Source organism: Olea europaea, chromosome 10, assembly GCF_002742605.1.
Source record: "Olea europaea var. sylvestris chromosome 10, O_europaea_v1, whole genome shotgun sequence".
NCBI classification, from domain to species: domain Eukaryota; kingdom Viridiplantae; phylum Streptophyta; class Magnoliopsida; order Lamiales; family Oleaceae; genus Olea; species Olea europaea.
The window spans coordinates 23,625,206-23,636,487 of NC_036246.1; the positions used below are offsets into that span (position 1 = coordinate 23,625,206).

The 11,282-nt window shown below is 34.4% G+C and overlaps 1 protein-coding gene across 1 annotated transcript; it reads right to left on the reverse strand.

The window, feature by feature from the left end:
- Positions 1 to 7,580: 7,580 nt before the first annotated feature.
- Positions 7,581 to 11,043, reverse strand: LOC111401565 (auxin-responsive protein IAA26-like). The gene is made up of 6 exons (XM_023029358.1): positions 10,652 to 11,043; positions 10,061 to 10,522; positions 9,014 to 9,273; positions 8,452 to 8,599; positions 8,023 to 8,087; positions 7,581 to 7,916 (listed from the first exon to the last, which is right to left on the reverse strand). The coding sequence occupies exons 2-6, from the start codon at positions 10,450 to 10,452 to the stop codon at positions 7,873 to 7,875; spliced, it is 909 nt and encodes a 302-aa protein (XP_022885126.1). The 5' UTR covers positions 10,453 to 10,522; positions 10,652 to 11,043; the 3' UTR covers positions 7,581 to 7,872.
- Positions 11,044 to 11,282: the final 239 nt, after the last annotated feature.

Sequence of the window (11,282 nt, forward strand, 5' to 3'; positions counted from 1 at the left end):
TCCAAGAGCCTGTCTTGATTTCCAACGTTATGATTTCTAACTTAAAAACCTATGATGAATTCTCCACATTCAAGTAAGCATCTTTTACATCGTCCCAGACGCCCTTCGCTGTTAGATAAAATGAATGACTTTTCAATTGTCACTATCAAGTTAACCCACCATGCCAAGATAATTGATATCTCTGTCATCAAATAAAATTGTGGCTTAACTCGACAAAAATCATAGTTTGACAACATGACGTGTCTCCGGATTGTAATCCAGTAATCAATATAATGAACATTTCAACAATACAAAATCAAATCAACCTCCACCTATTAAATGATTAACTAGACGTGTGTGTAAGCTCATGAAAACATATGGAGCTCATGATTGGTTCAACTCTTGACCCATAGTGGTCAAGTATTTCCTTTCTTCACTTGAAAGATACACACTCCCCAAATTTATTATTTTCATTCAATTTTCCTGAGGTGTGTCCAAAGTTTGAAATTTATTTAATTCAAATTCTTATTCTCTTTTAATTTGGATAGATCTTACTGTCACAAGTTCACACTTCAATAAGTAGATATTCTCCTTTTTTTTTTCTTTTTTTTTATACTTCAACCTTTGAGACTAAACTAAGTTACTTGCCTCGCATTAAAGATATAGTTTTATCAACCAAATGTCTTGGGACTTAATCAATATGATTGTGTCTTTCCTCACTTATTCTTATTTTTTTTCTCTTTTTTTTTTTTTTATCACTCACTCATTTGCTTTCTATATAATCCATTTATTGAGCTTTAGGTCAATGACTCTCGAATCAGTTGACTTTAGGACATCAGATTTTCAAATGCCCTTACAGGTTTATTCACTTGCGTTATAAAGGCCCGAGAAGATAATTTTTTTATTAACTTCTCCCTTTCTTACTTTCTATATGACTCCTATAGCAAGCGTTAGGTCGATAACTCTCAAGTCAATTGACCTTAGGATTCCAAATTTTCAAATACCCTTACAGGCTTACTTGCTTAGTCATAAAGGCTTTGAGAGAAGTGTTATTTGCACATAGATTAATGCTATCCCCATTTTCTTTTAGACAATTAGTTTCCAAAACCAACCCCTAACTTAAAACTTTCGCTTCATCTTCATCTCAATATTCCCTCGTAACAACTCAATCAACTCCAAACTATTGAGACAATGGATTATGGATAAATACATTAGATGTTTTTTTTTTTTTTGGTTAACCTATTATGTTCAGCTATTTTCTAAATAATGAATCAAATTGCCAACTTAGCATGTAAAACATAAGTGTGTTGTACACAGAAAATGTCAAGTTTCACATAAACAAATATTGGTTACTCTAATAATGCATCATTTCTACTATTCCTAGCTCATACTTATTTCAATATTCAACATTATTATCGGCAAGGTCATCAAACCCACACAAACGTACAAAATAATAAATAAAAATATGTAAAGACTGCAATTTTATTTTATTTTTTATTTTTATTTTTTTTACACAAACAATCTCACAAAATGCAGTAAATCATACACAAATATCAATGAATGTTAACGATGTTGTAAAGATTATGCGATCCAAACTTGTATAAGACACTATTATCAATGTAAAAACAAAAGTTATCAAAATAAAGTAGTAAAGATAAGAAACTCCTCGAGGTAAATGCGGATAGGTAGAAGGATCAAGTTGGTCCGATTAGTAGATATCATGACAACCACCATTTGTCTTTGTTGTTAAGCTTTAATTTTCTGTTTCAAGAATTTAAAATAAATATTAATGATAGCAAATAAGTTTTAAATATTTGTAATGTATTCACACCAAGAAGAATTATAATCATCTGACATTAAGACGATTGATATCTAGGTATAACCTTAAAAATGCATATCATATCAACGTAAGCTCAATGTAATGCTAGGATGTTAATGATGATTATAAGTAAATTGAATTCAATAAGTAAACATGTCAAGTTACTGATACTGGTCTTTAAATACTACCTAAATTTTGTTAAAAATCATTAACTGCATGAGTTCCTAACCACGGCCCTAAATACTAATGTAATCCCTAAATATATGCGTTATGCAATAAAATGCTCGATTTATAGTGTAGAGCTTGACTTTTGGCACAAGTATATTATAGCATTTTGAATATAGCCCTGGAGGTCCGGCTTATTTTGCTCAGTATGACTTTTTCCCATACTGCGAGTTTTCTCCAAATTTTAACCTTATCCTTTTTCAAGTAGTATGACTTTTCCTCATCACATGTTTCAAATTCAACAATATAGACCTCAATCTCCTCATAATTTTGTTTTCGCACGTATGGCAGATTTATCTCCATATATATTGCACAAACCTCAATCTCACTAGAGTCAATGTGAGTGGATTGATAATGCACAATATAGGCTCATAAGCATCTGACAAATTCTACAACTGAAAGGTGTCATGAATTACTTCATCAACCATCTCAATTTGGAAATAGATGTTCGACTCATTAGGATATTTCATCACTTTGAACATTTTGAAAGAGACTTGCTCCTTTCCCAGCCTTAGAATCGTCTATGAGAGCTTTACCAGTAGCCAAAAATGGTCAACCCAAAATGATTGGCACGTCCTTATCTCTCCATGTCCAGTATGAGGAAATTCGCTAGAAATATGAGTTTTTTTCACCTTTATCAAAACATCTTCAATGATTTCTCGTGGATGAGTCAATGATCGATCAGCCAGCTATAGAGTAACCTTAGTTGCCTTAGATTTCCTCAATCCTAATTTCTTGAAAATAGAGAGTGGCATTAAGTTAATACTGGTACCCAAATCACATAAAGCTTTTTCAAAATAACAATTTCCTATGGTGCAGGTTACATTAAAACTTCCTGGATCTTTTAGATTTGGAGGTAGCTTTTTCTGAATTCTAGCATTGCATTACTCTGTCAACATCACCATTTTGTTCTCCTTCAGCTTGCGTTTGTTGGATAGGATGTCTGTCAAGAATTTGGCGTGGCTGGGTATCTGGGTGAGTACCTCAGCCAGCGAAATTTTTTATGTGAAGTTTCTTGAAAATCGCTAAAAATTTCATGTTTTGTTCATTTATCTTATGCTTTTTCCATCTCTGAAAGAATGAAATTGGGGGCTCGTATGAATTGATAGGAGCGGTTGCTTTTGCCTTTGGTGTATCTGAACTCTCGTTGGTAGTTGCTTCTCTGGTCTGGTCAGTCTGCTTCTCGTCAAAATAAGGTATTGTTTCTTTGTCTGTACCCAATCTCTTCACATTGATCTCTGGTAATTGAACCCCACTTCTTATAGTAATTGCTTGAACATGTTCCCTGGGATTTACTTCAATATAGTTTGGCAAAGTACCTGGTGTCCTTCCCGTCATAGAAAGTGTCATCTATCTTACTTGTGTCTCCAGGTTCTTAATTGTAGCACCTTGATTTTGGAGGGTTATTTCAATCTTCCTCAAGAATTGATTATTTGCTTCTATGTATTTATTGGTCTTTTCTATGAACTTCGCAAACATCTCTTCCAATTGAATTTTCTTCTCTTGCTGAAATTGCCCCTGGGGTCTATTATGATTTTGAAATTGATTTTGGCTACCACCCCACAAGAAATTTGGATACTCTCTTCAACCAAGATTGTAAGTGTTTGAATTTGGACTGTTATGTTGAAGCTGACGCCATTGTGCACACTCTACCTTTTCCATTCCTTATGACAAAATTAGGTATTCTATTGTGCTGTGATCCATTCTACATTCTTCACAACTTGGTTTTCGTGCTTGTATTACATTTATTGAATATGAGATGCTCTCTATCTTATGAAATAGGGCGTCTATTTTAACAAATAAGGGTGAGTAAGTGTCTACCTCGTAAAACCTTGGTGATTTTTTCTAAATCACCCGCTCAGAGGACCACATGGCTGAAATAGTAGCCATTCTCTCAAACAATTCCAATGTTCCATCAATTGTTCTCGTGGATATGGAGTCATTGGATAATGAATCCACCGTGCTTTTGAAAGATGAAAATAATCCTGTATAGAAGAATCGGATTTAGATTTTCTTGTCAAAACCATGTTAAGGACACTTCTGTAGCATGTTCTTGAACCTATTCCAAGCCTCATCAAATGATTCAAATTCAGCCTGATTAAATATCGATATGTCATGCCTCAATCTCGCTACCTTAGTTGGTGAGAAAAACTTCGTGCAAAATTTGTTAGCTAGCTCATTCCAAGTAGTTATGCTCATAACGAAAAGTGAATCCAGCCATTTGAGTTCTTTATCCCATAGAGTATGGAAACAACCTCCACCTAATAGCATTGTTTGAAATCCCCTGATACCTGAAGTGGACATATATCCAAGAATCGAAATATATGTATGAGTGGATTCTCATTAGCCATTATATATAACTGACATCCATTTTGAAAGAGTTGGATGACATTAGTTTTCAGTTGGAAGTTTGGCTGTCCAAATGAGGGATACACAATGTTAGATTGGCTTTGGATGACTGATGGTGTTATGAAGTCCCCAAGTATCATGTTTCCTTAATCTTCTACCTCTGCATCTACTGGATTTGCAGGATTAATAACTGGCTCGATTTGTTTATTAACCGTTGGTACTTGCTGTTTTTGCTCTTTTTGATGTGATGCTCTTGCCTCCCTTTGGCTATAATGAAAGGTACATTCAATTTCTGGATTAGCGAGAACCAATTCACCATCAAGTGACCTTTCCATACGTCATGACCTAAAGGAAGAGCAATAGTAGCACTTAGACAAACTTGAATAAAAAAAACTAAATAAAATAAAATAAAAAGTTCAAATTAGTGTCAGAGTAAATAAAATCAAACTAAAACTCAATCCCAGACAACGGTGCCAAAAACTTGTTATGCAAAAATATATTTAAATTTAAATTCACTGCAAATGTACGGTTCGTTAACAAGTAATAAAGTGGGTTTTGAGTCTGAATATCATCCCATGGAGATAGATTTAGTTCAATTTCTATTTCCGTGACCTTAACCGAAACAATAAAAATGAAAATGTTTGTTGTAATGAAAATGATAACCAAACTAACTTACGTATGCAATTATGAATGAATTAAATAAACAAAATGCAAATTGTGTTGAATGCAAGTTGAAATGTTATCATGAATGACTGACGAACGTACTAGGATTGCGAATTACCATGCAATAATCTCTTTTTAAGTTTAGTTTTACACTTTGAAAATACAGCTAAATTTTGATGAATCAATGTTCCTATTTTATTCAATAATCTCTCTCGAGTATTGTTGAACATATTCTCATATACGATCTAACTATATTTTCTATGACGAATGCGAATACACAAGAATGCATGAATTTTTATGAACACTTAAATATTCACATGGAGTGGCGGTATATTTATATCCCCTATCGGACCCTACGATGATTTATATCATATCAAGGCTATTCCATTTCTTTTGAACACATGAAATAAGCCACCAAATTCACATAATTACGTGTACAATCGTTGTGGAGAAAATAAATCCATATAATCCATTCATCGTTCTCCTAGCACATATAAATCTAGTCTAGCATGGTGGAAATAAGAAAAAAAAAAAGAATATTGAAGAAACAACGTCACCCAATTAATTCTTGAATTGAATGTTCGAGTCTTCGGATCGTTCTTCGCATTTCTTGCTTCCTTCTATGCTCCAAAACTCTTAGAAATATGTTGGAATGCGTGATGAACACTTATGGATGGCCCTAGAATTTTAAAAATTTTCCTAAAATTGGTTTACATAAGAATTTTAATCAAATAAGGAAACTATATTTTTCTCGACGAAAATGAACTATGCTATAACGTAGTACAAGTCAATGCTATAGCATAGTTCAATGGATTGTGGCCTTGAAACTTGCTGAAAATACCTATGTGACATCATTGAAAAAATAACTATGCTATAGCAGAGTTCAAGTAAAATTTCAATATTTGCATTTTGGTTCCCGAACTCTGTTTTCCTACTTCTTGACATCTTTTTTTATTTCTTTTTCTTTCAATACATCATGTCTTCACTAAATTGGTCTTTGATTCTTTCACATCCTCGTTTATGCTTTTGGATCATCTTTTAACTATTTGCACTTTGATCCCTAAACTTTTGTTTTCTTCTACTTTAGTCATTTTGCGCTTATTTTTCCTCAATTTCATCACATTCATCAATGTTGTCCTATAAAACATAATTTATATAGAATTAAGCCATGTTTCAACATATCTATCAACAATTATCCATGTTTTGTGATCAAAATAAATGTGTAAAACGCACTTATCAATCTCCATGCCTACTTGAGAATCTATCTACTAGTTTCTACACTTCACCAGTTAGATAGCATAGTTCCTCTTTTCCATCGATGATGAACTTGATAGATCGAGCACATTCCATGTATTTCCTCCCACTTAGTTTGTGAACTGTGATCTACAAGGAAGTTGACTGCTCCAGCTAATTAAAGGAAACTGCAAATCGTGTTTGATTATCTAATTCATCCGTTGTGCCCCACGGAAGTGAATTGGACTTTGTAGCTCAAGTCATGGCAATTTTCACCATTCAAATTTTTCTGTTAAGAGCCTAAGCTCTGATATTATGAAATCTTTGAATGAAATTTTTTATTTCATTTGTAATTAATCAACAGTGAATTTTGGTGCGAAAACGATGATAAATTTATTATAATAAGAATTATGTAATAATGAAAAATATACAATATCCCTATATTTATAGACAAGATTATTACATACTTCTAATGATATTAGGAAATTGAAACCAATTTAAATTATAATCCTAATCAAATAAAAGATAAAGTCCTATTACAACTATACAAGGAATTAAAATAGATAAACATAATTGAAAAAATAAATTACTAAATAATGCAAATCATAATTGTAATGAGAAACTATTAATTGTAGTTGTGATGTACCATATCAAGTTCATATAAGAAAAGAAAACCTTCCCCTCCTATCAAGTTTAATAGTGAATCAGATGCTAACCCCCCTCCTATCTGCTCAAGTTTTCGAGTATTTAAAGAATTTTCTTGAAACTTAAATGATGAAACTAATTTTGCAGTGATACAAAAACCTTCCCCTAACGATATTTCAGATTGATTAATATGATCTGATAACAAAAAGTCACTGTTATGCTCCACGGCAGCAGGGACGGCAGGAAGCAAAGATGGCACATTTGTTCCAGTTTCAGAATTCATTGCTAGAAAATTTTAAAAATAATGGCTTAAAGGTGAAAAAAGCTGGCACAGCTAATATTTTCTCCTGGCTTGAAGGTTTCAAAAGGCACAGCTGAAATTCTCCTGGCTTAAAGGCGAAGACATTTGGGTTGCACAGAAGATCCTATACAATGATTCTACTGTCTTAGTTGAAGAGTAAAGATCAACACTCTTTGAACAGTAACGGACAAGGTACTCTTCATGATTATTAACAGGAGGATAACAACTATTCTCGAACAGGCTGAGAAACTATAGATATACAGTCAGGATTATTCATATGCTGGAGTATGTTGGAGTGTACAAGATTGATACCTTCGCCTACTTCATATTTTCTTGCCTCCGAAATAAAATCAAGATTCATTAAAATTGCTGCCATAAGAAAGAAAATCCTCACAATATACTATATTAATTGGAAGTTCTCATACAATAAGCATGTACAAGAAGATATGCAGCTTCATCTTTTCTTCCTACAGTATTCCAAAGGCCAAAATTCAAGAAAACGGTGAGTTCTGGGGGTTTAGAGTAAATGGTCATTGACACTTTTTTCCTTTTTTGGCTTTAAAACATATTAATTGTCATCCATAAGTTTAAAATAAACACAACAGCGCCCCTGCAATATCTGTATTTAGATTCCACAATGGTGTTGTTTCTGGCCTTATTAGATTGAACGGTCGAGAGAGAGCTTTCCTGGCTTACTTCCACCTGCAAAGAACAATGATGCAATGTTTCCATTAGTCACAACAATGCAAGTAATATTATCCATTGCAACCTACAAAAATTCATCAACACAACTGAAAAGAGAACTCACAGAATAGCATTGGGAGTTCAGAGCTTTTCAGTACACGCAGCCTCTTCACAGTTGATACAAACATACTGCAAAAATAACATACAATCAAGTGGTGTTTTAGCAATCTAATTCCGTTGAAAACCAAGTCACGAAGTTCCAAGCGAGCTTGATTGTGGTAAGGACTATACTTTTATACTATCTAATACAATCACAAAATGATATTTTTGCAAGACAGATCAGGTAAACTGCCATATGCATTCACCGAGTCCCTTAAATTTAAATGCATTTGAGCATTTCTTGGAATTTAGGTTTGTGCCAAACTTTGAAGAACGAAAGAATGAGCAAATTTGCCATCCTTTCTATTCGGAAAACCCAGAACAAAGTGGCAGAATATTAAAAAGAACTAGACAAAAACAAATTGCATCAGATCCAAGGAGGTAAGATGCTTACTCCCAAGGGACATCCCCAACAAGCATCCTGTCCCCTTCATTATCTTCATAAACAAGGGTATATTCTCCACTTCCATCCAATAAACCACTTATCACTTTCTCTCCCTCTACCTCTTTTTTGATGCCATTGGTCGAAGAATCACCTTGAGCTACAAATATAAATGAAAAACAAGTGAACCAGTCAGATTTTTAAAGAAAGATGCATCTATATTTAGATTTAGAGGATGTATGGCTAAGCCTTCAAAAAGAAAAGTTGCTTTTAAGTGGATTACTAATTCTTTTCTCATTTGTATTATATTTTTCGATTCGAAAGTAACTCTTAAGAATTGAAGGCAATATATTATTCATATACAAGTATATTTACCCAAAAGTGAACATTTCAAGTTTAGTTAAACATGCTTAACTAAAAAGGCTAAACACTGTAAGCGTAAATTCATCATTCACTTCTGACAAGGCTTGGTCATGTTTTAACTTTGTACACGATTGCATCAATATGAGAAATGACGATAATTCAACTTTCGCTAGATCAAAGCAGTATTATAAGTCATTTGCTGGATAATAACCTGCAAGAAGGCCTCTGAAGAGTTCATCAACGGCTGAGGAGAGCTTTTCATAGCTATGGAACGCTTTCAGGTCCACTTTTCTTCCAATGGGAACACCGTCCATGTTTATCTTCACAAACTTATTTTTGGGGCAATTTTCAATAGGTTTTTTGCTGAAATCTTTCTGCGACTCGGGGGATAATTTAGAAGAATTGCCATTTGCAAGATTCTTCCTAAACGAACGAATAGGAGGCCATCCCACCACTGGAGCAGGAGCAGTTCTATTGTTTATTACAAATGGAAAACAAAGATTTGTTAATGGCCAGCTAAAAATTACATTCCATCTTTTTATAACAAAGCCTGGCGAATCAAAATTATACCTAAATTATCATGAACCCATACAAATGATTATGCCTCGTCAACAAGACTCAATAACATGATGAGTTGGTCCATAAAGATTGATCAAACGGATCGAAAATGGATTCACTGAGTAGAGTTTTTAATAGGAAGAATGCAAAAAATAGATTTCTCTTCTTTTTCTTTTTTCCTGTTTATCTATGGCTTTCCATCGTTATCTTGATTTCACTGGGTGTTAGGGTAATTTAAGGGATCGAAGTAGGACACAACCAATCTTTACATAAAGCACAACTACATAAAGCATTTACTAAAGTTAAGCAGAGGCAGCCATAAATCTAATTAGCAAAAACTGCAGCATGCAGATAAATTGACCTCCTTACAGGGTTATTACCATATTAAATGAATACTCACAGGACATCTGCTGGCAGTAAATTATTTATTAACATGAATATGAATATTTGTACAGGCAGACACATAGTTCAGAGAAAAATATCCTTGGACAAATACACGATAGAGAGGACAAGGATAACCGATCAAGAATACATAAATACAAGGCAGGGAAACATACGGTACAATAAAATTATCGTCAGATTGATTAAAATCTACATGCATGGAGCAGGGATAGGAATTTCTGGGTGTTGTGCATATTTAAAGATTTGTATTTTCTGCTTAATTTCTTTTTAGTGTTGACACAAGAAAAAGCTGAGGTACCTTTTCTGAGCACTGCTGCTGTTAGGCACTGCTGTATTTGCAGGTGAAAATGCCTTCTTTTCTGCGCCCTGCAACTCTACTATTCGACACGATTCCTTTTCCATAAGCGGAAAAAATGAAGCCTTTGTTTGGTGTTGCCATGGAGCGGTGGTGGTGGCGCCGGCGGTGGTGTTAGGGAAGAAGCCAAAGGAGAGAAGAGACTCATTTGTGGGACCACATATTTGTTTGAATGTCCAATCTCCACCAGGTGGACCAAGCCTTAGCTCAAGCTTTTTCTCCTCTGAAAGTCCATAGTTTGTTTCTTCCGCACTTTTCACAAGCCATTCCTTCTCTTTTGGAATCAAATCAAGCAACTGAGGACACCCCACATCTTTTCTTGAATAACCCTCCATTTCTTGGTGAATTAAAGCAGACTCTTTCAAGTTTCAGCTCAAGGATTAGTAATGAATTAGAAAGTTCTTGCTGCAAAAAAAATGGAAACAAATATTCAAAAATGCACTTTATTTAGGAGTAACTGCATCATCATGCACAAATCACAAAGATTAAGCTAAGGAAAAGGGCAAAGATCAGTGAATGAGCTTAAAGTTTTACCTTGAAATTCTAAACCAGAGCTTAGATTGATAAAAACCCACACCTTCAAAATTATGAAAAAGCAAGCTTCTCTCCTCCGAACCACAAAACTCAAGAAATGATTACAAGAATCAAAGCTAATGAGCAACCCTTAAAAGAGTCTCAAAAGGGGGTTGTTATCATCATAGTAGCTTAAAAAACCCACAAAAGCAACAGAAATATAAAACCAGAAGCACTAAAGAAACCCCACCAAGAACAAAGATAAACCCTAAGGAAAAAGGCAGACCCAGGGAGCTATTATGGCTCCAGGATTGTGATCTTGCTTTTATGCCTTATTTTTTGGCACGCTGAGAGAGTGCTATCTTGTCAAGCTCTCTCTCTCTCTCTCTCTCTCTCTCTCTCTCTCTCTCTCACACATACACACGCACACACAATCTCTCTCTCTTCTCACACATACACACGCACACACAATCTCTCTCTCTCTCTCACACATACACACACACACAAACACTTCTGTGTCTCTATACTGCACAGTCTATCCCCTACTCGTGTTTGCTTTTGTTTTGTTTTAGGCCTCTGGTATATTGTGAAGAGATGAGCAAGAATTAATGCTAGAAAGAGAATAGAATCAGAGAGATTCTTTCAACGCAGA

Bases quoted from the DNA above. Each gene is read 5' to 3' on its own strand.
- LOC111401565 (XM_023029358.1), bottom strand. From the start codon at position 10,452: ATGGAGGGTTATTCAAGAAAAGATGTGGGGTGTCCTCAGTTGCTTGAT. The intron at 8,600-9,013 runs GTTATTATCCAG...TTATATTTGTAG, and splicing joins CTTCAGAGGCCTTCTTGCAG to CTCAAGGTGATTCTTCGACC. The intron at 8,088-8,451 runs GTAAGCATCTTA...TTATTTTTGCAG, and splicing joins GTTGGGGATGTCCCTTGGGA to TATGTTTGTATCAACTGTGA.